The sequence below is a fragment of the Centrocercus urophasianus genome, unplaced genomic scaffold, assembly GCF_019232065.1.
Source record: "Centrocercus urophasianus isolate 14NV4802_14NV808 unplaced genomic scaffold, USGS_Curo_1.0 seq_17, whole genome shotgun sequence".
Lineage (NCBI taxonomy): Eukaryota > Metazoa > Chordata > Aves > Galliformes > Phasianidae > Centrocercus > Centrocercus urophasianus.
The window spans coordinates 12,501,531-12,528,916 of NW_024884722.1; the positions used below are offsets into that span (position 1 = coordinate 12,501,531).

Here is a 27,386-nt window from a genome sequence, read left to right on the forward strand (position 1 = left end):
TTTGTTTATATAACTTCCCACTTCTGCTCAATTCTTCGGAGTCTAATAACTTTTTTTCTAACCGTTTGGCAATTTGTGCTCAGCTACAGAAGCCCTTGTTCAAAAAGAACAGTTTAATAATCTTTTCCCTGAAAATGACTTGGAGGGAGGGTATGGGTTTTGTCGTTTGGCCGCGTTTTTATTAGTGTTATCTTTCTCTGATAAATCATGTAATTATTAACTATTGAGGGGGGGGGGAAATCTTATTGAGCTCCTGGGCTGCAGCTTCTATTAAAAAGTGGAGTTTTGTTCAGGGACTGGGGATTCTCTGAATAAATGGCCGGGGAGCTGGGGTTGAGACGAGGCGCACGCTCGCAGCTCAGCCTGGTTCCAGGCGTCAGTTGGCATTCCACCTTCATCCCGAGCCTCACCGACGCGGGGAGGATGGTTCCGTGTTTGTGTCAGAGAGCAGCACCGTGCGTTCTTTAAAAAGAAAAATGTAACCAAAGACTCCTATGGAATGAGATCAGATCCAGCTCTATCTTTAGTGAACTATAGCCTCGCGTCTCTGTGGTGTTTTGAGCCTTTGGCTGAGAGTGGATACAGCTTTGTGGTCCCCTGCTTCTGACATGATTTGGTGCCACCATATATTCCTAGGGTTTTTTTCTCATTAGAGCTTGTTTTGCTGTAGGGCTGCTTAACACCGTTCTCAAACGGCTTTTGCAAGGTTAAAGGAATGCGGCTTGGTAACAAGTTTGTGTCATTTTAAATATATACCTCCTAGTAAATAAGGAGGAGCCTTGCAATCAATCCCTTTTAGTGTGTTATATGTTTCACCTGACAACTAAACCCTCTATTGATTAACCATTACTTTGTTAGATAATCTTGTGTCATTGAAGCCTCTGTAAAAATTAAACTCTTTAAAATGTTTTACCCTAGCAGCAGTGCGAAAATTGAAAACTTGTTCAGAATTACAGCCGGCTTCCACTAAGAAGGTAGTTTTCAACAAACTGGTTTATGTTTGCATGCTTTATATGCAATATAAAAACATATTAAAGCACTCCAACGCAAAGCTATCCGCCTGTGGCGTTGAACCAGGCTGCCATTTCAGACTGCTTTCCTTGGCAAGGAAACCTCTTATCTTGATGAAAGGTGAAGAGAAACCTGAACGGTTCTGGTGCAAATCAGATGAGATGCATAAAAGGGTCGAGCTTTAAAGATGAGCTGAGAAATTTGCTTTTCTGAGGGCTGGTTCAGAGTTTGATGTTCTCATTTTTCTTCCAGAGTAGTCAGTGTTCCTGCAGTCATCTGAGGCAACAAAAGGAGCGCTCTGATATTTCGCAGTGTATCGTGAGGCACCATGAAGTGTTTCAGCTGGATTGTCTCTGTTATTATCCAGTGACTTGACAATTGTTCTCTTTTCTGTTCATCCTGCTCACTAGAAACTGTTGGTGTGCAAACACAACGTGACAATGCCAGATGAAACCACATCTTTAGTGATCTTGTGTCTCACAGCAGCTGGTAACTGCTGCCTGCAGAGAAACAGTAGGAGATATCCATACAGCAATACCTCCATGTGCCTCATGTATTCTCCTAGCTCCTCATGACTGCTCTTCATGAGCCAAATGCTGCATCTTCTCAACATTACCATAACATTTCCTTTGAGACCCATTAGAGCAACATGACTTCTTTTCTTTTTTCCTGGATGTTAGGGCAAAACTAGATCACAGATTATAGAATGGCCTGGGTTGAAAAGGACCGTAATGATAATCCGATTGTGAACCCACTGCTGTGTGCAGAATTGCCAACCACTAGACCAGACTGCCAAGAACCACATCCAGCATGGCCTTGGATGCCTCCAGGAGTGTTGTTCAGTATTTTTGCTTGAGGTTATTTGACCACGTTGTAGATCTTGCATATGCATCTTTAGCATCTCTATTCATCACACAGCTAATGATTTCTCACATTCTCTGAGAATGTGAGAAAAAGACCAGGAGAACTTTGTAAATGTGCAAACATAATAACGGGCGTTGAAGTGCTGATCACTGCTCGCGTGTTTGATTCTCAGTTCTGCATCCTGATGGGTTGAGTCCTCTTAGCTTTCCTTTAATTGGGAAACAAAGAGCTGCCAAAGGACTGAATGGTTGTCTGGCAACTTGATGCTTACGTAGATCTTTACATAATAAAGTTACTGTACAAATGTTGGCCCTCACAATAAAAATATGTTCTTGTCTCATTTGTGTGGCTGAAAAGCTTGAGAGGGATGTAAGACTTGTTGGTTTGTGCTGCAGGGGCAGAGGGACACACATGGGAGTGCCCAGTGGAAGATGCTGCAGAAAGACGGCAGACGGCACTGGGGATGTCCAGGGGATATCCTGGCCCATACTCTGCACGTGTTCTCCCGGAGCTCGTTTAATCCCTATTTTTACTTCTGATGTTTCTCTCCATAGTATCCCATGGAAGCGAGCTGCAGATCTCCGGGTATATAATCACAGAATCATGGAGTCATTTGATTTGGAAGGGACCCCTAAAGGCCATCTGGTCCGACTCCCCTGCACTGAACAGGGACACCTACAGCTCCACCAGGTGCTCAGAGTCCCTCCAGCCTGACTTTGGGCATCTCCAGAGTTGGGGTATCCACCCCCTTTCTGGGCAACCTGTGCCAGTGCCTCATTGACTGTATTGGAAAAAAACTTCTTTATATCCAGTCTGAATCTCCTCTCTTTTATTTTGAAACCATTTCTTGTCCCGTTACGGCAGACTGTGCTAAAGGGTCTGTCCCCTTCTTTCCTATGCTCACTCTTTATATACTGAAAGGCTGCTATCAGGTCTAATGAACAGGTTCCTTTTGTTCCTCTTTATTGTTATTTTTAAGTACTCCATTAGTTCCATCAAGTGTCACCAGATCCTGTGGGATTTGATGAACGAGTTATGTTGGAAATTGTCTTGGTGCTGTCCATGCTAAGGTGTACTATGAGGGTAAAAGCAATAAAAAATAAATGGTATAGTGGAATAATTATTTGTGTCTGTCACGTATCCTACTTTTGAACAGTGATGTAGTGAGCTCCCTTCTCAAAAAGCTCTTGTTTTTTGCCTTTATTATTTTACATACTATATTTGGATTATCCACTCTATTTGTGTATGCGATAGAAGGCTTGCTGTAAGCTTGCTTTTTAAAAAGTTGGCTTGTTTCCAAGCCTTTTGATACGTGTTCTGGGAGGAAAAAGACTAAAAAGATGTGAGTTGGTTCACGGTTGAGTTCAGGAAGCCACAGGCTTCCGTGTTTCTTTCAGTAAATGCTTTTGTGACTGAGCTTTTCATCTGCAAAGTGCAGTTGGTATTAGCTTTCTTTGAGCCTCTCATTGAAATTGCAGTATATACGAGGTACACTGGGCAGAAATGCTGCTACTGGAATGCTGGGAATGCAAATGCAAACGAGGGAGATCACAGATTTACAATAAGTGGGTTAAATTACACAAATGTCAATAATGAACAAAGAATATTACCAACTCTTCACGGTTTTCCACCTTCAGAGCCTGGTGGAATTTAACTGATGTGATGCTGATGAAATGAAGTCTGTGTGGTGTTGTCTGAACGTCGGCACAGAGCAGATGGTGTCAACTTTTCTGTCCACCACTTGAGCCACTGCATCTAAGCCACAATTTATTATAGTTTATGCCATTCTGATCCTTCTTCTGAGAAAAAAGTGCTGTGCATACCAGAGTGATAGTTTTATGACGTTGGCAAATATTTGCAGGAGGCAGAGTTGAGTCCCTCAGCCTTCTGTTTGCTCGCAGCCTAATCCTGGTTTGAATGCAAACCTCCCTGCTGAAAGATGGGAGATGCTGAAAGATGCACTCTGCTCAGCCACATGGTGCTGGAAAGGATTTGGGCCTGGCAATTTCTGTTTTTCCTTCTGGATGCAGGCAGGAGTTGCAGTCCCTTGTAAGCAGTGACAGACCAGTCCTGCTCTGTAGTGTTCCCCCCGATACTGCACTGGTTAAGGCAGCTGATACCATCTGCTGACTGCCACACTGTTTTTTTCCTGTGTCTTTTGGTCAGCACATAAATTGTGGGTGCTTTGGGGGTAGGGAATAGTCTTTTGTTAGCACCAGGCATAGCACACTGGGGTTTTAATCAAGTACTGGGACTTCTAGGAACTACTGTCCTCCTCCTTTTAGCAAACGTGAGCTTCATCAAGTAGTCATTAACAAGGTGCTGAAAACCTCCATTAGAAACTCTTGAGTTCTTCAGACATTTTAGTTTAAAAAGTCACTTCATCCAAGTTTAATTTTAGTCACAGTAAAAAAAAAAAAAAATCCCTTCAATCTGCGTATCTCAGAACTGTAAAACTGCACAGCTTCTCAGAGAACAGGCATGCCCTCGACATAGATTTTTGCTGTAAATTAGTTTATTTTGGCTTGAAATTATTACACCGTAGGAAAAAGGAAATGTAGCAGTGTTGTCGTGGATTCTGGTGCCAAAAATATGGTGCCTGAAAGAAAATTGTCGTCTTCTATTCATAACCATTTTAATCTTTCTGCAGACCTACAACAGCTGTGCCAGACTGTGCTTAAACCAGGAAACAGTATGTCTAGGAAGCACGGCTATGAAGACTGAAAATTGTGTGGCCAAAGTAAGTAACAGAATGGCTTTGGTTTTGAGAGGTTCTTTAGCATTCTATTCACTGTTAATCAAAGAAAAATTCTTGTTAAGGATGGCAGTTAGGAAAAGTGTTTAAATGGAAAGTAACTACTTGAGGTAGGTTTTTCCATCCTTTGGGGTAGAGTTTGAGATGTGCTGTTTTCCTCTGTTGGAAATGATTACTTGAGTCCTGAACGATCTATAGGGTAGAAGAGTTTATTCTGCTACCCAGGTAGGCTTTTGCAGTGGGATGAGCTGTTCCTGTCATGTAATTAGCTGTGGCAACTACACGTGATAAATGTCCAGATAGATGCTGATCTGTATTTATAAAATATACGAAGCATGAGAACTCTGTGTCATGGTGCCCTTTCGTAGCTGCCAGAAGGAATGTGTGAAAAGAGTTGTTAATAAAAGCCCTTTAACTAAAATCCAGTGAATGCTTTATTTAGGAAAGGAAGAGGGAAGCACAGTCAGATTGGTAAGAAAATAGATATATTCATGCATCAGAGAAAATACATTCCTTGAAAATTGTACGAGGTGTGATTGGAACAGAGGAGGTGCCATTAGCCACCCTCTTTTCTTAAAATTCAGCGTAACTGGAGTAAAATAAGATACATGCAGAGTTATTTGTGAATGGAAAACATTTGAACCATGATGCAATAAGTATAAAAAGGCTGTGTGAAGGATGTACTTAGCCTTGTATAAGCTTCGTGTTTCCACTGTGAGGAGGGTTAGAATGGGCATGCAGGACAGATCAGTGCACACAGCCATCTGTTACTGAAACCAGCTGGCATTTTGTAGCTCTCTGTCACCACGACCTGACCACTCGAAAGCCTGTTTTCTCTTTCACTGTTTTAAATTCCTTGATATTCTTGAAGTCCCCCTTTTCCCCATACTTTAAAGGTGCCTTGTCTCTTCAAGGCCTGCTTTTGTATTGACTTTTAAGCTAATCCCAGCTGAATCTTTTCTTTGGAATTTTTCTAGTAAAATTTGGACGTCCCATTACTTTTATTTTCTTTTTTTCTGAATTGGCCACCATAAAAGTTTGCCATGATGCATTCAGGTGACTTAGCACTTGTAAACTGCTCTTGCCGTGCGAGGTTGCCTTTCAGTGGGCATGCACTTCAGAAACAAGTTACCAATCCTGGTACAAAGTGCTAATATTGAATCCTAAAATCTGCTTTCCTAGCTTAAGACAGTTGGTTTTGCATGTTGCTTCCTCAGGCCCTTCACGATACAAAGTGAAACTCTTGAATTAGCTCTTACTGAATTATATCAGCATACAGCACTATTCTGATGCCAGTGGAGCAACTCACAGCGAGCTAGCTAGGAGTAAACCCACTCAATGCCATGTACTGTACACCATCCTGATCTTCTTACTGAGGAGCAGGATGTGCAGGAATTACTGCTAATTTAGGTGATGCCTCTTTAAACTGAGATGACATACCTTTAACTTCCCAGTGTCCCAAATAATTGAGTGTCCTGAAGCAGCCTATTCAGTGGGGTCATGGTAAGAGAAATAGGCAAGTTTGGAAGTAGATCGGCAAGTCTTGTTTCGTATTATTGAGGATAAATCTGAACTGTCACTCTGGAGATAGGAAGTTGTATGTTCTTAAGTATTGTGTCTCCATACACTGTATGATTATATACTATATGTAAAAGAATGACTCTTACAGGGATGTATTTCCCCTAGAACTGCGTTGTCTGGCTGTTGTACCCCTTTCCCCGCCTTCCCAGCTGCAAAACAAAGTAAAATAGGTTCTAAGAAAGCTTATCTTTCAAATTCCAGAAGTGTTGAAGCGTTTAAACTCCAGTTAGCTAGATGCAGATGGCTCTGTGATGGCATAGGCAAATGGCACAACTGTTAAAGGTTCCCTCGGTGAAGGGCTTAAACGGGATTTAAGGAGTTCAGAGGCCTTCTCGTAGCCTTATGCACATGGCGAGTTTTATCCTCCATGATTGATGTCTTAAGGCTTTGAACATTAAAATCTTTTGTCAAGAGGGTGAATACTGGAAAGCATAAATGCAAGTTGCTTTGTCTGCAGCACTTTTCTGAAAGTACTGTAAATTTTTTTCTTTGTTTGTTTGCTTGCTTGCTTTTTTAAAAGTGATATTGAAGGGCAAAAAGGGTTAGTTTGGAAATGATGATTACCTTTTCTGATTCTGCAATGCAATATCAGCCTTGACAGGAAAAATTGTTCAAAATGTGCATGCCTAGACTGCATAGGAGTGATCATAAATGAATAATTATATATTTAGGTGCACAGATGTCACTGGGAGTTCTTCCATTAATCTTTGGGCATGTTGTTGCCACTGCCTCTGAGTGATCAACAAGTGTGATATATATTTAACCTAATGTCTTTAAAAGGCAAATGTAATTTCTAATTGTGTTTTTATAGATGCTGCTCGCACACAGAAATCCTCCCTTTGGAAACTGCAAAATATTTGCAAGAGCATTTCTTGTGATAGTGGTACTGGTGTGCAACCGTAATTGGATGAGTTTCTCAGAAATTGGTGCAAGGTGCTTAAATAAGGTAGAAATATAACATGAACCTGAGCTGCAAGGGCAGGGCGTTTGGTTTTAATGAGGGTTATTGAAAATTGTCCAACTGAGCATCTGTTCCCATTGTTTGTTCCATATTTTGTTAGCCAGTATCTTCGGGTCAGATAATGGTGTTGGTGTGTGGTGCATCCTCAGTTAAAAATCCCCTGGCATCTGGTCTGTCCCTAGGACTCTTGTGATGCTCCTGTCCTGTATCCTGGACCACTTGATTTGTGCAGTGACCTTCATGCTTTGCCCTGCAGTGAGGGAGGCTCTGCTTGTCTCCATTCTCCTTGGCTGAGTCTTTGCTTAGATGGGTTATATATTTTTAAATAGAGGTCTTGCCGTTTCACCCTTTGATAATGTGGGCTGTGCTAGGTTTGACTTCTGCTGCTCACTTGGAGTCTGTTGGATAGTACACTTCCTTGGATTGTGGAAATATTTTCCTAATTCAAAGTGCTCTTTTGCTTCCCAGCAGGAGAAGGAGCTGATCTGATGGAGTTTTGCAGTCAATACCCATTTCCTGTATTCATTAGATAGGTTTTTTTTATTAACTCGTGCAGTCAGATCAAGTTCGTCTGCATCTGCTGCATAGGGAAGTGTTCTCAGTTTCATTTTGCACATTAAATTCTTCTCTGTATGTGCCAGAGCCAGACGACCTACGGCATAGCAGCCACAGACAGCACGGAGACACCTTTTAAATGTCATACAGCATCCCTGCATATCTGCTTAGCTCTGAGCTGGGCAGCAGCTGGGACAGGTTCCCAGCCCCTGTTATTACCAGAGGTGAACAAAATTGGAAAAAGCAAAATGCAGCTGAGCACTCCTTGCTCCTTGCCATGCCCATGTATGATCCCTGGTCCTGCCTCTTAAGGTGTCAGCAAACCAAGCGTGTCGTGTCCTCCAGGGACATATTCTTGCAAAGAAGCATAGTATTTAGCTGTAGCTGCACTCTTACGTTCAAGGGGGATTCCAGTGAAGAAGAGGGGGAGTGGTGGAAGGAGCTGCTAATTGGAACCAGCTTTTCTTTGTGAGTTCTTTCTGCATCTCTGCTTCAGAATTTTTCGGGTTAGCGTAGTCCGCACAGTAATAACACTGAGCTCAGAGTTTTTGTATGAAATTCTGTGGAGAAACCACGACTACACTTCAACAAACAAACATTTAGGGTTCCAGGCTGGATGTTCCAGTTGGCAGTAGGACAAATTGATCTGAAGAGTGTCCCTCTTGGACTCTCAACTCCCTTTATGTCACAGATTGATGGCTCCTCTTTCCTGAGAGTGTCGCTGCGTTTGCTTTACATGAGCAGCACATGCAGCTTGGAGTTCTGCTGTGAGACACTGCTGAGTCAGTGTATCTTCAGATAACGTAGTTTTCCAGTGCTTCTGAAACCTTCCCAGTCCTTGAATTGATAGTAGAGCATTGTAATCCTGAATGAATATTATCTGACAAACTACGTTGTTTCTTGATACTTCTTCAACTGGTTTAATGAGAAAGTATGTTCCTTCACATCCTAAATTTATTTTTGTATTATGCTTTTGTGCAGTGATGCAGAGAGGCTGTCAGCTGTCACGCTTCCAGCTCCAAAACCTTTGCTAGCAGTGTTCCCTTTTGTATGCTGGGGACATGACTGGGACATCAGCTTCTGAGGCCGTTGCCTACAAATGCCTGCTCAGCCACTGTGGGCCAGGAGAGGTCCAGGCATACCACTTATGCCATTTCACTCTTCTGCTCTGTGTTGTCTCTGTGAAAGAGGGTGTTGTGAATAGCTAGTGTTGCAGGGACATGGCTGAAGGTGGGTTTGTGTTCAAAAGGTGCTATGAAACATGAAGTTCAGCGCTGGATTCTGAGTATTTAGACAACTCAAGCGGTATACAGAACCAGAGGTTTGTCTTAGACTGTTAACATAATGATGATTTTCTTTTCGTAGCGATGTGGCTACTTTTATCTTAATTGTGGGTTTCTAATTATTTATTTATTTTTGCTCAAGACAGTCTTTATGCTTTAGCTTTGCCTCAGTCTAATAACCTCTTTGCAAATGGCTGAGGAAGAAATGTGATATCCTGCTCCCCCACCCTACCCCACCATACACATTCTCCAGATTTTGATAGACTTGTTTTATTTATTTCCAAAATTATATCCGCAGGAAACAAGCTGTTTAAATTCAGATTATGCTGAAGCAAAATGGTCCTGGTATGAGAAGCAACGTGCTGTTTTATGAGCGCAGAGTCCCTTTTCTCATAACTGATTGATAGTAAATATTTTCCTGAAGAATTATTGCCAACCATGAACAGTGCAACTGTTTCACTTTTTTTTTTCCGTGCTACTTGCTGTACCAGCCATTGTCTGTAATTAAGATCTACAATTCACAATGCAGACGTTTGCACTTCCTCTGGGTCTGAGCTATTTATAAGACATTTCAGCTGTTCAGAGTTTCTTTTGAGTGTTAAACTACATGTAAACAGGCTTTTTTAGTCTTCAGTTATGCAAACACTATGGTTGTCATTTCTGCTTCTCTTAGCACCCAAAATGACTTTGCGTGTCAATGAAGCCACAAATTAAAAAAGAATTACACTTGTTTTTTTTTAAATGAAAAAGAGACTTTGAAGAAATGTTATTATAAAGCTTACTTGTCGTAAAGCACTTTATGGCTTAGGGTCTCAAGGCGTATTCAGAGATCAGCTCTCAAAGCTCCGCAGTGAGGATGGTCATGTGATGTGAAAATCTTGATACCAAGAGTAATTTCCAAATTTTAGCCAAGTCAGTGGAGATGTTTTTATTTTTTGGATCCCCGGGTTTGGAATTTTGAGAAAGCAGATAGTGTGGGCAGTGAAGCTGAGTTTAGCGTATCTTTAAAAGGTTCCTGAATTAGAAACTCCCTTTCAGGTTTGACTTGCTGTAAAGAAACCTTTTTCATGACAGTGAACGTCAGCTGGAACAGGTTACCTATGGACGCTTTGCACATCATCCCTAAAGGTTTTCAAAAGCAGGCTGGATGGAGTCCCGAGCTACCTGCACTAGCCTTTCAACAGACTGTGCTTTGAGCAGGATGGACTGGAGAGCTCCCTAGGTCCCATTTAATGGTTGTCCTGCAGTGCTCCAAGTGTGCAGGTACAGATGTGATATAAATCTATAAAAATGACAGAACATCCTTGATTAGAATTGCCCTGCACATTGGTATTGTGTGTTCCCATATGCTGTGCTTCTACCCTAGATGTTTGCTATGTGATTGATCCTCTGCATAAACAATTGCAGTCCTGAGGTCTTGATTCAGGTCCTGCCACATTAAGCTTGTAGGAACCATTCACCAGGGTAAGAGTGTAGGATCATAGAATCATTAAGATTGGAAAAGACTTCTAAGGTCATCCAGGTTGACTGTCTACCTACCACCAATACTGACTGCTGGACCATGTCACTTAGTGCCGCATCTACAAGTTTCTTGAACGCCTCCAGGGATGGTGATTCAACCACCTCCCTGGGCAGCCTGTGCCAGCATCTGAGCACTCTTTCATTGCAGAAGTTTCTCCTAATACCCAACTGGTAACTCCCCTGGTGCAATGTGAAGGCATTCCTTCTTGTCCTATCACTGTTACTCAAGAGAAGAGGCCAACCCACGCTTCACTACAACCTCTCCTCAGGTTGTTGTAGAGAGCAATCAGGTAGGGATGTTTTGTGATGGAAATACAGAACAGTTCAGAATCCAAGTCAGTGAGGGATTTGTGGTAAGCAGAGGTAAAGGCAAAGAGAAGCATCACCTCTCAAGTAGTCATCTGCAGTGACAGCACCCTCAGATGGCAGAGGATACAAACGTTACAATCATTGCATTACCTAGAAATGTCTTCAGTATTTTTCAAAAGCAAGAGGTTAAAAAAGTAGTTCGAAAAATATGTCCAAATCTTGTGCTTAAGCTGGAAGTGTGAAATGCTGCAATAATCATTTCATCTTGTAGCCCACGGCGAGGATGCCATCAGTGGGGCCACGCATCACGTTTCAGAAGGCAAAATCAGTGCTGAGTTGAACCTAGCAAGAGAGGTGACAAAAAGGAACCCATCTTTATTGACAGATCCAGATTAATGGGAGGCTCCAATGTCCTTGCTGTTCGGAGCAGACGGGGAGGGGAAATGGCACGAAGCAAGCTCCTCATCAGGCATGTACTGCAGCATTGCCCACTGATGCATGCCGGATCACCCGCACGCAGAGATCACATGGCTCCTCCAAAAGTCAAACGATCAATTCGCCTCGTTTTGGCTCTGTACTTAATGCACAAACAGTGCGATCTGCAGGGCTGTAATTGCATTGTTAGGGCCAAGGAACAAGCCTGTGCCTTTTCAGCAGACAGCTGGCAGGGAAAGAGGCATGTTGTTAGGAAAGAGAGAGGCAAGGCAAATAAAATTACTGCTAACGCTCAGAGATCGGCAGGAGTCCTACTTGCCTAATCTTACCGGTGGGAGCAAGCGGCTGTTGTAATCCAATTATAGCAGCATAAGCAATTTGTTAGACACTCCGCATAATGTAACAATTTCCCAATAAACTCTGACTTGTAATAACGTCGGCAAGAGCCCACATAAATCTGCCCGAATGGTGGGGGCTGGAGCGTTCGGCTGGGGGCTTGTAATTTGTGCCATCAGCACGTTTTGTGGAGCGCGGTGCGGTGCAGCCTTTCAGTGCAGGAATTTTAAGGAGAAAAGGGTGGCACACCCCTCCGAGAGAAAGCCATTAGCCAGGGTCAAAAGAAATGCCAAACAAAGCTGGGAGGGAGGGAAGATCGCCCCGAACTCAGGGCTGTAGCTGATGAGGGTTTACAAATGTTAAAAAGCAGTAGTGAAAATTGTGGTGTTTTAAATTACAGCGGGGGGAGGGAGGGGAACTAGAATTACATCTGTTTTGGAGGGGGAGGGAAGAGAATACCCTCCCTTGTATTTAATCCGTTTAAATATTAAAAAAGAAGCTCACAGTGAAAGGGATGCTCCGTGCTTGCAAGACACGGAAACCACAGATCCTGTCCCAGGCAATTCATAATCTACAATGGGAAAAATGAAACTGTTTCTGGTATCCGGTTCCCCTCCCGTTGTCTTTCTTGCAGCTCCTAGCTGGTTTCATGCATATTGGCACAGCATCTTGATGATGTGTCTGAGAGATAAAACGTAGGTCTAGAACCATTCACTTTGAGCGTGCCCCAGTGAATTTAACTTTTTTGGCACAATGATGAATGTCCCCTCTGGTTCATGCAGATCTACACAAAGAGCTAATCTAATTTAGATATTATTTAAAAGTAAAATCAGTCTGCTCTGTGCTCTGCCTGTCACTCTTGGAGCACACTGTGAGTCACAGCGTTGTAGACACCAGTTTAAGGTTTGTCTTTAGCAAGATTTAAAGTATCATATTTCTGTTAATCCTTCTGTTTAGCATTTCTCTTTGCTAAGATGCTGGTAGGCAGCAGCCAAAATAACGTAGGTCCCTTTTTGTACAGTGTGGAGACTGTCAGCGGTCCAGGATTTTGAGAGTAGCTTGTAGCAGCACTGCAGTGTAAAAATGCCTGACTTCATGCTGCTAACAATACTTCATTCATTTCTTAGCCATGGGATCCTGTGAGGTTCCAGTGTGGAATGACATTTCTGCTCTGACTCACTCCCAAGTTGTCGCAGCACGGTGTTTTTTTGTAGGGGAAGAACAGTCTATAGGACAGAACAGAACCAGTCTGAAGAACGTGCTGGTTTCCCTTAGTGCATGAAACTCCTGCTCTTGATTGCTGGGTTTTGATGCGGGGCTCCTGTGCTTAGCAGAACAAAACCCAAACAAATGCTCCAGCCCAAAATGTTGACCTTGTGCGCACGGCTCACACCATGCCATGTTTGTCTTCACTCTATTACAATATTTCCTGTGTTTTGGAGGTGTATTTATGTATTGGCCTGTCATATTAGTGCTGAAATGATTTAATTTATTTGAGCAGTAAATAATAGTGGAGATGTTCAGGCAGGCTGCTGCATGGGTAATGCTGCATATTTTGCCCTTCTTTCTGCAGAAGTCAAGTCTATTGTTCTTCCTCGTCGCTGTGTGCCAGCGGGTTGGGATAACAGGCTGAGATGGCGAGCGTTGCCAAAAGTATCCTGATAAATGTTTCCTTTCCGTGTAACCACACACCAGAAAGTGTGTCTAAGAGGACAGGTATTCTCTTCGTTTACAGAAGCCGCGTCGATAAACTGCAGCGCTTCTAATAAAGGCACTCAGTGCCCGGGTTTAACTAATGGCTGATTTTCACGGCTTTGACAGTGAGCTGTGTGCGTTATTTTCTCCTGATATTGTAAAAATAATGAGAGCAAATTAGAACAATCAGTTTACCCAGATAGCTGCTGATTGGAGGTGATGGGCAATATGGCAGCGGGTAATCCATCTTCGGGCTCCTGTCACATTAACTTCAGCAGTGTGGAAAAGATCAGGCGGGGCGAGCGGGAATCCTGCCCAATCAGAAAGCCGAAATTAATGAGAAGAGCATTGTTCTGTGATCAACCTTTTAATTAGCAAGAGTGGAGACGGAGGGAGTGATGAAGCTGGCAGCACAGCTGCACAATGCTGGGCATGTTTTTGGCGAGGGGGAGGAAAAACACGGGTTTTAAATTACCCCTTCTGTGCTCCCTGTACACCGGCAGTGTGTCTTCATTCGAAACCCCTTAAAAGATCTTAATAAACAGCCGCATCCAGGTTAATATTGCAAACGTGGCTGTTACTAATGAGTAGCTTAGAAGTAGGTCCTTTCGGGGGTCATTTAGGAAAATGTTGATCACTGTTTAAGGGAAAAAAAAAAAAAAGGAAGGAGAGAGACGGGGTTTGGTGTTGGATTTAAAGTTTCACTGCATCAAGGAAAGAAGAGGAGGGAGACGGATAAAATTAGAGTAAGGGACTGCCTGTTTTATTACTGCCCTCCTTGTTTAGTATATGTTTGAAATAAGATTCCTTGGCATATATTTGCAGTGAGACTCCTTAGTTAAAAATACTATGCATGCCGTGCCTCTTTCAGCAGCAAAAAGGAGCAGAGAGCAGATACTGCGCTGCTTTCCTGCTGCTCCTTTCTCTGCTTGCATTTTGGGAGGTTTTTTTGGTAGGGTTTTTTTTTTTTTTTTTTTTTTGCACCAATATTTTTCAGTTTATTCAGTTATCGACGAGTTGTAATTTGAAAGGTTTGGCAGCTGTTTGCTGAGAAGATTGACTTGATTGTTTTTTTTGTAGAGGTTTGATAAAACAGCAGCTTTCTCAAATACAGTCTAAAAGCCGAAACAGTAATTAATGATTGTCAGCTCTGAATGAACGGCAGTCTTTCAAAAATAGGTATATTTGTAAAGGGAACAAATGCTGTGGAGGAAAGAGTGGTGTTAGGAGGTGACTTGTGGGAAGGAAAATCAGAAATACTACGAAACAGCATTTGTGTTGGCAGTGCAGAGGAATCCAGCTGATTAACACAGTTCATGTTCGTCTTTCCTTGCTCTCTGCATTGTGTTTTTCAGGCATTGCCTCTCTTTCCCGGTGATTCCCAAAGAAGCTGTGTTGGCTGTGGAGTGAGGCTGTGCTCCTGCACGTCTGTGCTGCTTTTTGTTCCTTTTTCTCATTAGGACACTTAAGCAGGCTGCCTTCATGGTAGGCATCCCATTTTCTGGCATGGGAAGGTGGTGTAACTGTTGTAGCTGGCGGTTCTGCCTGCTAAGGATGTCTTATTTCCCTTTACAACAAACAGGTTCCCTTGTTTATAACTCTGCTACCGTTTAACCTCTTGAAGTAAAAGTTTATTTCTCCCTCAATCTGATTCCCCACTCCCTCCCTGCGGCCTGAGGCAGAAATAAAGTTTGGTGTGGGACAGAGGGTATTTGCTAAAGGAACAGCTGCTCAGTATTTTGTTTTATTCGTGTTGTTTGTTCTGTGCCCCAGGCTGTGTTTATTGCGTGCCTTTCAAGCCCTGGTCAGAATATGGAAATACGAACTTCCTCCTGGGGATTTCCCTGCAGTCTGAGTGCTTCACAAGCCTTAATTAATCCTCCCCATGTTTCTTGGGACCAGGGCTGGACTCACAGCATCCTTTTTTTGCGGAGGAGTTCAAAGTTGCTCTTACGACTGAAATCTAGGGATGAAATATTCGTAATAAGCACTAAGGCCTAACAGGAAGTTTATTAGATTAGGAATTATGGCTCCGGATTTTGAGATACCTTTTGTCTTTGTCATATCGTGCTTTTCCATCTCAATTCTTCTGTCTGTGAAATGCGATAATGCTGCTTAATATTTCCTTGCTCGACATCTGGGGATCTGGAAGTGTGATACCAGTTGAAGGGTGTTTTCTGCTTGAGCGCTGCTTTTGTTTATATACACCTAATGCTGATTTGGGTTCTGCTCCTCTGATACCTTCTCTCTTCCCAGGTCTGTCTGTGTTAGCCATGGGTCTTGGGGAACTGGTGCCTCCCAACCACCAGTGGTTGCAGCCAAATTTGCAATCAAATACGATACTTACAGGAGGCAATGGCAGTATCTATGAAAAAGTGGTCATTTTCTAAGACAAATGCTTATTCTTCTTGTTGCAAAAACACCAAAAGATGTCAAAGCCTTCTTCCCCCACTCTCCCCTCCACTTTTAATAAAACGGAAAAACCAGTAAATTATTCTACAGCTGCTTAAATCAGTTTGTCAGTTCCCTAAGAGATTCCCTTGTGGCCTGAAAACCAAATGGCAAATTCCTGCCCCAGAGTAATTCTACTGCAAGAGAATAAGAGGGGAAAGGCAACGTGCTGCGGAATTCACCGGCTCCTGACACCTTAAGTATGGAGCTGCTACCGTGACTCTGTAATGGGATGTCCTAGCATGGGGCGTAATATCAGAATGAATGTAAATATGCCACATGTGAATTAATAGGCAGCCTACGGACTGGTAGTGTTGACATACATGTTAAAATGAACATGCAGCAAATCTTAATTCTTTATTAACCTGATACGTTTTTTTCCAGCTGCTGGTCAGATTTTGTAACTGTCTGATTTTGTCAATTTTAGAAGTTCTTGGTAGTTTGTAGGACCCTGTTTTCAGTCAGTTTTATTTAAAATGGCTTATGTATTTTTCCCATCACTTGTTTGGGTTTTGCTTTCTCTCAGTGCAGTTTTCCCACTCCTTCCAAGTGCTTTCCCTGCCCTGCGCTCTGCAAGCTGCCTCAGGCTGGGGGATATCACTCTCCAGGTGTTTTACTTTACCCCTGTGGCTTGATCACGTTGGAGCTTTTTTCATGTGTAGAGTGCTGCTGCTTACCATCATATCTTCCTCAGGCCCTCCTTGAAACACTCCTTAAGCGAATGTAATTTCCTGAACATCAGTACCAACGCAGAAGGGAGCTCCTTAGAGCAGGATGCCTTCTCCTGTTAAGCTGGTGGTGGGCTGACCCACCCAAAGGCCTTGATGTGCAGCCTGGTCCCCAGACTGTGCTGTCTGTGCTCTGAGAACAGAGCTGTACTGGCCTGTGCCATCTGAAGCCATCCTTACCCAGTTCCCCTGGGAACTGGTGCCAAAGTGGCTCCGTGGATCCTATGCCCACCCATGTGCTTCCTAGAGTCTTATACTTGGCGTATATATGTGGAGAGAGCACATATCTACTTTGTATATACAGACTCATGTGCTTTGTGTGGCGCAAAAGTCTTTCTGGATGCTATTTTTGAAGCCTGCTTTTATTAAATGTTAGAATATTTCCTACCTCCAGCTGCAATCTCTCTGTGTTGTGCTTGTTTCAGTTACCCATGTCTTCCTGTGCTCTAGGGGGGCTAGCAAAACCTTGCTCTTGCTGTTGTCTTGAAAATTTCTTGCTATTTTTAGCAAGACAGGTTTGTCTCAAAGACAGATCATTTTGTATTAAGTTTTTAACAGGCAAACAGTTATTTACAAAGTGCTACAGAATATCATTTCTCTTTAGCAGGATTATAAAACCTTGCCCATACTAATGAAATCAATACGTGTATTGAAGTACTAATCCCTAAAATGTGTCTCGCAGTTCCCATGAGGGTGGGGGTGGGATGTGTGAACTTACAGGCTGCATAGCTAAGTTGTCAGTCAGGAAATGAGAGCAGCTCTGTTGAGTCTGCAATCTCATCTCCTACAATAATGTTTAATAGAATAAAACCTTGGGGAATGGAGAACTTGATTCCTTACCTTCAGTTTACTTACAAATATGTTACTGTCTTTACCTTACTTTCTGGCTGTTTGTCACCTCAGTAACTTCTTTGGATCAAGCAATGACAATTAGTATCCCTGCTAATGTGAAAGACTAGATCAGCAGCCTTCAGATGCTGTCCTCCACTGTGTCACATTTACCTTCTGAGTTTCCTGATAAGTTAAAGAACTCTTCTCATGTTGGACCTGAAGTGGCTCAGTGTAATTAGTATGGAGGTCAGACACTTGCCTGTCAGTCAGTTTCTTGCAGCAGACCACCATCAGCTGGCAGGACAACTTTTGATCCTGCTAGTCGTTAAGAATTGATTAGGAGTCATGCTGGTCTCCAACTAATACCTGTCTGATTGCTCCTTGTGGTTCTGATAATATTCATGAAATGTGTGAAAGTGTGGGAGTATATGACAGATATCCATTGCAACCTATACCCAGATCAGCTAAAGGCAAAAGCTAGCAGAAGACAGCAGCAAAGTTGAAATGTATCTTTTCTTCTAATTATGGAGACAGTAGACAGTTGTCCCTTGAGACAGAAGAGTTCACAGTCACTGCAGCTCACTGCCCAGCAAGTCACAGCCTAGTCTTCTCTGTCAGTGGTGAGTGAGTTGAAGGTATCTCCTCTCTAATCCTCCAGCAGAAGTGCATGCATATCAGGGACTCTAAGGTCACTTGCTTTTCAACCTGCCAGATCCCATCGTCATCTTACATCCAAACATGACATGAACAAGCAGCTTAAGGCTTTGCCCCACATCCTGTGGGAGTTGTGAATGTATGAACAGAGACCTCCTCTGTTCCCATGTAATACACTTGTTATAAACACATCAGAGACTAGGAGGGGTACCCTGTCAAACCAGCTGCAGTCACAGTGGATACAGCCTTGGAGCACTCTGAGGTTATCTGTGAATCTCCTGGAGCTGAGACAGATGGATAAAAACGTACTGGAGTAGTTTTCCTGTGTATCTGTGGAACTCAGCAGTTCAGCACTTAGTGGGAAGGGTGTAGGTTGGACATTTCATAAATCTCAGGTATGCTCAAGCTCAGATTGAAAATTGACAGCTGCTTTTTCTGGCTGACGCAGTGGCCTATCGTCCGTGATAGAGGAATCAATATACCTTTGTATATTTAATAGAGCGGAGTCCGCGGTCTCATCTATGTTCTCTACTCATTGAAGGTCAATTTGCTCAGTTACTAGTCAACAAGTCTGCATCTGTGCCGTCTCAGATGATGTGTGAGCTATAAGGTGGTGAATGACCTCCTGCACAGCGGGACGTTTCCTGGTTTCTATCATCCTACCTACTGGGACCTCAGCTCACTGGTTCCAGCTCCCTGCTCTTGCAGGTACTGTGCTGTCCCTTTGGTGAACTCGCTGGGCTTTATTTGACAGCCACTTGAAGGTTGAACTTTTTTTTTCCGTTCTGGTACCACCAGAAGATCATTCCGCAGCTCAGTAGTTCTGAACACTGGAAATCCTCTCCAGGCTGCCGAGTTAGCTTGCTCGTAATGGGATTGTAGCTTTGATTCTTCTGCTTCTTTATTCCTTCCGTTTTAGAAATCCCTTCCCTCTTTTATGTTTATCCCCATATGTTTGTTGGAAGAAATCATGCTCTCTTTGTGTTTATTTATTAGGATGGATTGAATGGGATTGTCTTCATTTGAAAAAGAGGAAAGAGTAGTGATGAAGAGCATCGTGCTCTCTTCCAAACACCCTGTCTAATAATTGTCCTGAACTTTACTGTAGCAATTAACACTCACTTTCACTTTGCATGCAAAGATCTAATTCTGGCTGATGTTTCACTGTTGTATTAAAGCATATATAGCATATTAAAGCATATATAGCATATTATATATATATATATATATATAAAATACATAAAGTGACACAACCTTCAGTTCTTCTTAAAGGAAAGGAAGCTTGGGCAAGTAACTCTGTGCTTCTCCTTGTTCCTGTCTGCTGTTCCTCTTGCTGTTCCTCTCCCTTCATTCTCCTGCAGCATTGTTCTGCCCTTTGCAGCATTCAGCAAATAATCTTTGCCTGGGTTAGGTCTCACCAATAGTCACTGCCACTAATTGGCAAGTTTTAAAATTGAGAGTTTTCTCAGAGGGAACCTAGATTGTGAAATAACTCATGTTGTGCAGTAAAACAAACTGTTCCATATTTTCCTTCATGTATATTTAACACAATCTATAATTTACAAAAATAGATTCAAATTAGTCTGCTTGTGGAAGCTCATATCCAAGATAACTTCAGCAGGGCAGGCAGTCCCTTGCTGCATGTGACTGACGGGCTTAGCTGAGGCTGCAGCTTGGGAGCAGACAGCAGTACTCACTGTACAGATTGCTGAACCTTATTGTTGAGGAAAATTAAAAATGAGCAACCAGATAATTGCTCTCACAGATCTGAAAGTAGCATTCCAAGTAGCTGCAATTACTTGTTTTACAGTAATAATGAATCTTGACAGATAAGTAGTCCATACATGCTCAGCTCACAGAGTAGTTTGAAGTTAGAGAATGGAAAAGGTGCTCTGTGCAGCCAGGCTATTTGGGCTCTGTGTGCAAGAAGCAAACCTGCCTGCATGGTAGAAGTATGTCCTGAATTTGTGAAACATGATAGGTCTTTCCTAGTTGTGTGCACAAGTCCAGGTTTAACTTTCTTCTCCTGTGTGTCCCTCCTCTTGCTTCACAACACAAAACAAAACTCTTGCAACGGTGGCTGCAAACTACAATAAAATGCATGATTCTTAGAATAGTTCAGCATTGTCTTTTCTGACCCACTTCTGTAATTGCTTTTGTGTTTAGATAAAGTTCCCCTACATAATATCCATTTAGGTGAAAACAAAAGTGAAAAAAGCTTAACAGCTACACTATGAAAAAACTGGATTGTTAATTAAGTAAGAATGGTAATTTCTTGGCCAAAAAAAAAAAAAAAAAAAGCCCTCTTTCTGTCAAATAAACCTTCCTTACAAGTCTTTGATTGTATGTAATAAAAATGTTGCTTAATTAATGCCACTTATGTGCATGCATCGTTTTCTTTTAAGTCCCTGGATTTTACAAACGTGTGTGATTCTGTGGAATCAGGTTGTTCCCCTGCCATGTTAGTTTAGATTTGCCTGTCGTGTGCTTGATAGTAATTTGTAATCTCAGTTCGTGGGCAGTTTGCAGTGCAAGTGTTAGAAGACTCTGAAGATGACTGGACCTCACAGTCTTTTTTGCTTGAGACCTGAATTTTGCAGTTTGTTTGGGTCATAAATGCAGAAATGCCTGAATACAATCAGCTGCAATTCAGAGACAACACACGTTGTGACAGAATCAACAGGTTTTGGCAAAATTTGAGTAGCTGGATGGACAGAATGGAAGGGGGAGATCAGCAATCTGAGCAGGGCATCTCAAGCAGGGCAGTATTTTGCATACTGCATGCTCTCAACTTGCAAAACCAGAAGAGCAGGAAGATCTGCAGTGCCCTTTGGAAGAGTCTGGTATTTGATTATTGCAAAGAATGAATAATTGAAAAGCAAAGGCTTGTGAAGCCCGGAGCTGGAAAGCTTTAAAAAGTAATTCTCTGTAAAGTGTCTTTAAACAGAATTTTAGATTTCATGTATAATAAATGAAATACATCAGCATCAGACAATTCTGTTTTGATTTCGGCCAAAACCTAAACAGGATTTTCCAAACAACTGGGATGTATAGGTGAGTGTTGACTTGAGGATTGTCAGATGAGAAACACAGCATCACTTAAGCTGGAAGAGACCTCGTAAGGTCCGACTTCAGCTCAGAGTGGGTTGGCATTGGATTCATTACAAGGTAACCTCCACTCTTAGCAACGTGCTTCTCCCAAGTTTTGCACACACAGAACTTCTACTTTACAATTTGAGGGATAAGTCTCCCGTGGCACCCACAGATCTAGGCAGTACAAGTGTGCAGCTGAGTACTGCTCAGCCACATCGTTGGCTGGGCTGCTCTGAGGCAGTCCTATCTGTCCTCCTCTGAGGCGTGCTGTCCCTCTGCACACCCTTCCACTGGCGTTCAGTAGGTCAGATGACTGCTGTCATCCTCTCCTGCCGCATGGGAGAGGTGTGGGAAGCAAGCAGAAGTTGCCAGTGCTTTTCTCCAAGTCCTCTCAAGGGGATAAAAGAAGCAGTGTCAGATGCTATCTGTACCGTGAGAGGGAAGGTCTGGGTGTCAGGATCTGAGTGCAGCAGCAGAGCAGTACAGAAAGTTCGGCCTGGAATGGCAATGACAGCTGTCAGCTGGGGCTGAGGGACGCAGGCAGGTTATGCCAGGAGGTTTGCATGGTTTTTGTCAGGTGCTTCTGTCATCTCCTCGGCTCTAATTACTTCTAGTCCTTCTTACTGGACTTGTCAGAGTAGTGGCAATGTAAGTGGGATAGCCTGACATCCTTTGTGTTTCTTCATCTTGGTCACATACTAATACTAAAATTGCAAACTTCTAAAACCAAGCAGTGTTCAGAAGTCCCCTGGTGGTTAAATACTGAAATTGCTGTGGTAAGTAAAGAAACTAAAGTGTACCCACTCTAGGGCACTTGTGTGCAGGGAGAGGATTTGTTTCCACATTTGCATGGATTTTAAGATGCGTAGATGGGTGCTGTGGCTCACCTGAGAAAACTTAAGGTAAAGTGTTTTCTTGATGTACACAAATTTTGATCTTGTTTTCAAAGACCACAAAAATTATTAGTCTGGCTGCTTTTTTTCCTAATAGATGATGTCTAGACCCTGCTAACAACTCTTTATTTTTTAAGGGTCAAATGTGTTTGCCAGCACTGGAGAAGAGAAGGCTCTGGGGAAACCCAATAGCAGCCTCTCAGTATCTAAAGGGGGCTGTAAGAAAGAAGGGAATAGACTCTCTAGCAGGATCTGTTGTGACAGGACTAGGGGAAGAAGTTTCAAACTAAAAGAGGGGAGATTTTGACTGGATATAAGAAAGAAGCATTTTACAGTAAGGGCAGTGAGACACTGGCACAGGTTGCCCAGAGAGGGGGTGGCTGCCCCATCCTTAGAGACACCCAAGGTCAGGCTGGAGGGACTGTGAGCACCTGATGGAGCTGTAGGTGTCCCTGTTCACTGCATGGGAGTTGGACCTGATGGCCTCGAAGGGTCCCTTCCAACTCAGATAATTGTGTGATGATGGATGTTTACATGTGGGCAGTGAGGTGTGCTGTTGTTCAGCTCTGCTTGCTTCACCAGGCACCTTCCACACAGCGGCCTCCTTGGACTTCACCAGCATGCAGCCTTGCTCTGTCTCAGTGTGACTTGCATTAGGACACATACATTTAACAAGAGATTCGTGAAAAGCAGAGGGGTGACTTGCCTACGGCAGCTCAGGAAGGCAGCAGGAGAGTTAGGAATAAAACTGAAAAGGCTTGGCTCCCATTTTCCTTTCTCAGTTTTACTTTGTACTGCCAGCTTTCAGTTTATCAAGAATTAATAAGTAATAACCTGTGATTAAAAAGGCCTGACACTCCTTCTGTCATTAGATGTTTCTCTGTCTTCAGCGTTGTGCAGAACTCAGCAGGGTTGCACCTTTTGAGTTTCACTTAAGCTGAGTTGCTCAATATTTAATGCTGAAATAGAAACACCTAATTCACAGCTGTAGGCGACCTGTCAGCTACACTGGGATGTTTGTCAGCTGCAAGGTAGGGCGAGGTAGCAAGACTTTCTTATACTGTGAAAATTGAAAATTTCAGCAACTTTTTCATTTAATTTCTTGCTACGTTTCACATTCTACATACAGCTGACATGAAGATCCTTCAACCGGTCCTAAATTACATTTTAAAACACAACAGTTAATTATAGCAATCTGACTATTTCTAATCGGTTATGGAGAGAAATTCTTCTGACACTTGTTTCTCCCGAGCTTCAGACAAACTGGTGAATGTATTCTTAATTATTCATGTGACAGCAGAAAGTAAAGCAAATAAAAATCATGGACAGCACCACCCAAGGTTGGTTTGGATGAGATCATACAGTCACAGCATAGAATCTATGGCTCTTCTGTTTGGAGAGTGCTAGAGGGAGCTCTAACCCCTTGATGTAGGGAGCAGGAGCAGTGTGTCTGTCCAGCTTGGTCCCTGGTAAGTCTTGAATTCTCATAATTTTTTTTTGCATCAGAAAGTTGTGTTGTGTTTTTTCTGGGTATGGTCCCAAATTGACTCCTTGCATTTTTCGAGCTGAGAAGATGCAAATAGTGTGTTTTTAGGTATGCAAACACTAGGCTTAGTGCAGGCTGTTGTGAGCTCCCTGAATATACAGGAAACAAGTGAGAGATAGCACTGAGATGTTTAACAAATAACATACAGTGGTGAAGTCTAACCTTCATATACACTTGTTTTCAGAAAGGAGGACAAGTCTTACAAATTAACAGGGAAGGAACGCTCAGAAGTGGGATGAAAAGAAAGATAAGCCTATTGTTGTCGGAAGGGAAATGAAGGTAGATTGAAACTATTCCCGCTGCTTGCTAATCTCCTTAAAAGAAACCACGGAATCATACCTTTGTGTGAATGGTTGAATGTTACATGAGAAATGCAAAATGGCGAGGGATCAGATGAGACTCAGATCAGATGAGACTGTCCTGTTCTGCCCCATCTTACTGGGATGTTTACATTGCTTGTCTATTTCCACAATCCCTGTGTAATTGAGTCTGTTCTAGGCAATGGACTATTCCTCTCTCCTTTAACTTGAGGGTTTTTCTGGAAGCTAGTTGGCAGCTAAGCAGTGAGCCATGAAGGAATCCCTGGTGCCGCCGCCTGTGACTCAGGATCTGGGCTATGTGATTTGAGTGCAGCTGATAGGGGCAGTCTGCTCATCTCTGAAACCAAACACACCTTGCTGTTCTGGTCAGAGCCTTTGCTTGGTGTTGCTGAGGGGACTGTTTCGCGCCTTTCTTCTCCCATGTACGCACGGTTACCTGTCTGGCCTAACCCAGCGCAGTGCGAGGTGTGAAAATGTGGACTTCACCAGAGGCTATCTGCAGGTTGTTTTTGGAAACTGTTGCTCAGATAATAAATCTCTTACCATGTATCAGCGAAGCAGCTTAAGATACAAAGTCAAGGGAAGCTTTAAGCTGGGATAACACCATCTGGAGGTCTCCAGTCCAACTGCCTTGTTCAGAGGAAGATTGCCTTCACAGCCAGCTCAGTTTGCTCAGGGCTTTGACCGCTTCTGTTTCTCTCTCTCGTAACAACCGAAGTTTTGGTAGTTACCGCCTGTGCCTATTGCCACTTTTTGTCTCGTTACTCACTTCTGAACAGATCCCATCTCACGTTCCTCTGTAACTTCTCAGGAGACACCCTCAGCCTTTTCCAGACCAAACATCCAGCTTCCCCAGCCATCTTAGTGCTCTTTCTTGGGAATCGCCCCAGTTTGCCAGCAAGGTAATGTTTGACTGCAAGTTTAACATAACAGCTAGTATTGAGAAGACAGTAATTATTAATGGGTGAAAATTGCATGATTATCTAGAAGAGACCATAGGAGGCTGTATGAAAAGTCTTGTCTAGGTGTTTACTGGCCAGCTTTGACACTCTGCAAAGGTATTTGCCCCTGTTTGTTGCAGGGAGTTGGACTAGATGACCTTTAAGGGTCCCTTCAAAATAAAACAGTTACATAATTCTGTTCCATGGACTTTCTTACAGCTGCCTCTTTGATGGCTGCCAACAGCAGGAATGTTGGTGTCAATGAGTGTGAACCCATTAGATGTCCTCTTCTAGACCTGGCTGTGCTGGTAAAAAAGAACACCACACAGCCTTTGTCTGGCTGCTGCCCTCCAGGATCTGTCAGCAAAACTGCAACCCTGCTTTCAGTTAAGATGAGGTGTTTTAGCTTAGACAGTTTAAATAGCAGGTCTTTGCTAACAAGCTTATTTTGACTGAAATAGGTTAGGCAGTGTGCATGCAGCCAACTCTGCCAGCAGATCTAAGGAGTGTGTTTGTAGTGGGACCAAGCGTTGTTGTGACCGTTGCCATTCTTTAGATCACTGCTGCATTTTTGTTTGTTGCGTATCTTGGTCGTATGGTGCTTTTGTGCTCTCTTTGTTGGCGGTGGCAATGTGCATCTCCAAGGAGGTTCTTGGAAAATAATGCTGCTTTGAGCTGTGTTCTCTTGGATGAGCTATTTTGGAGGGCTTTTGTTCTTGATGATAAACGCTTTACCTAGAGGATCATAGCATTTTCAAAATCTCTGTAGCACTGCTGAATGCAGACAGTATTATCTTTCAGGTTGTTCTCTCCCTCTACTTGTGGGTTCTTCCCAGTGGTGTAGTCTTCAGGGTTTAGCCGTGGTTTGAACCTCTTTAGTCCATCTGCCTGTTCCTGGCTGCTTTTCTCTCCGAGTTCAGGGAGTACTTGGAGCAAAAAGAAAATCAACCGTAAAGAAAAACTTCACTCAGGCAGTAAATCATGCTTGGATGTTTTTAAAACAGAAGCAACTGTTCTAGAAAACTATGAAACTGCTGCTTAGAGCATAGCTTATGCCTTTCCCTGCCATAAACAAGCCCTTTGCTGCTGCTGGCCATTTACCCAATGACTTTAGTAGACTGGTTCTCCAAGTGATAATGTGCGTGTTCCTTCCCTCCATTAACAGTAATAACATATAATGGTCCCAGCAGTTCAACATAGGTTCTGGTAGCCATTCTGAGAAAGAATTTCCTTTGGTGACTTCCAGTGAAAGTAGTTCCTTACTACTGTAGTATCTGCTTTGACATCGGTGTATGATCAGTTTATACCTAATGAAATGATCGCTTTAAGAGTGACGGTGGCTGCTCCTCCCTGCCCCATATGTCTAGATTTGCATTCGGTCAGGGATCTTAGTTTGGGAAAGTAACATATGCCAGTGCTGTGCTGATGCAAGCAGATTTCTCATCAGTGCTTGTTATTTTCAAAGGCAACTTGAAGATAAGGGAGGAGGAGGAGAGGGACTCCCAATTCACATCCGTTGCTGGCATCAGAGAAATTTTATTTTGGAGGTTTTTACCAGCACTTAAAATCTAGATGGGAGACCTATATCAAACGAAAGTTTACAATAGGAGCTACGAGATTCCAGACAATTAAACTTTATTAGTCTGTCTGAAACATTAACTATTATCTTAAAAGAATAGTTTTTTAATCTCCTCTCCCTGTTGCTGTTTACTGTGTAGCAGTGTGGGAGGGGAGCAGCTTCTCCAGCAAGGTGTTATTGCAGTTTTTACAGCCGCTGTGCAAGTGCACATGGCCGAGTCCTGCCTCCCCTGTCCCTGGAGAGACCCAGGATGTTCCTCTTCAGGTGTCTGTGGCTTTCTCTGGCCCTGAAACAATGCAGCATTTTCCTTCTTCTGTGTCTGAGGCCATATCTGTAGCTGGGTGCCCTATCACATCGTAGGCACTTGGATGGTACCTCTGAAAACGGTTGCCCCCCCCCGGATTTCAGCATGTGCGGCTGGTTGGGCTGCTGTGTCCAGTGTAATTCCAGTGATCTTTCATCTAGACTGATCCTTTCTTATCCAGGTTCTTTTCTGAAGATGTTTGGAGACCAAATGTGGGCAAGCTGCTAAAAGTCACGAACTGGCAGAACTGTGAGGTCCTTAAGTGTCCAGGGGGCTGCTAATTTCAGTGTGAGCCTGTATTTTGAATTTTCACTTGAAAATGAACGGTCGCGATGGTGCTTTCATGGTGCTTTCTTTTGACTCTCAGATGTGATTGATGATCATCTGCTTCTGAGTTCTGATCGTTTTTCAGAATGTTGTGGTGAGCTGTGCAGCGTGGAAACTAATTCAGTACTGAGCGACTCCGTCCGTGTGTGCGCTAAACCCATGGTTAACCTCGCAGAGTCTGTTGTGCGAGATGGAGGCAGACGGAAACGGGTAGATTCTAAACTGAGCTTTTAAGATAAAAGTAAATGGAGTGAGTTGTTAAATGACCTAGGATTGTAGCTTTTCTGTCAAGTCAAACATCAGAAAAGCAGATTTGCTCTGCAAAGGAGAAGAGTGAGCTTTTTTAAAAGGAGCTGCTGTTCTTCTTGTGCCATACAGGTGCTGTGGCAGGAGAGGTCCTGCTCCTTATGGGG

At 43.0% G+C, this 27,386-nt stretch overlaps 1 protein-coding gene across 5 annotated transcripts in view; it reads left to right on the forward strand.

The window, feature by feature from the left end:
• The window catches only part of BTRC (beta-transducin repeat containing E3 ubiquitin protein ligase), a 112,298-nt gene that overhangs the window by 50,952 nt on the left and 33,960 nt on the right, over positions 1 to 27,386 (forward strand). For 4 of the 5 annotated variants that reach the window (XM_042818171.1, XM_042818174.1, XM_042818170.1 and 1 more), the window contains one exon: positions 4,526 to 4,615. The exons of the other annotated variant lie outside the window; for it this stretch is intronic. In XM_042818171.1, coding sequence (XP_042674105.1) covers positions 4,526 to 4,615 — 90 coding nt within the window. The remainder of the gene's footprint in view (positions 1 to 4,525; positions 4,616 to 27,386) is intronic. 5 annotated transcript variants of the gene reach the window in all.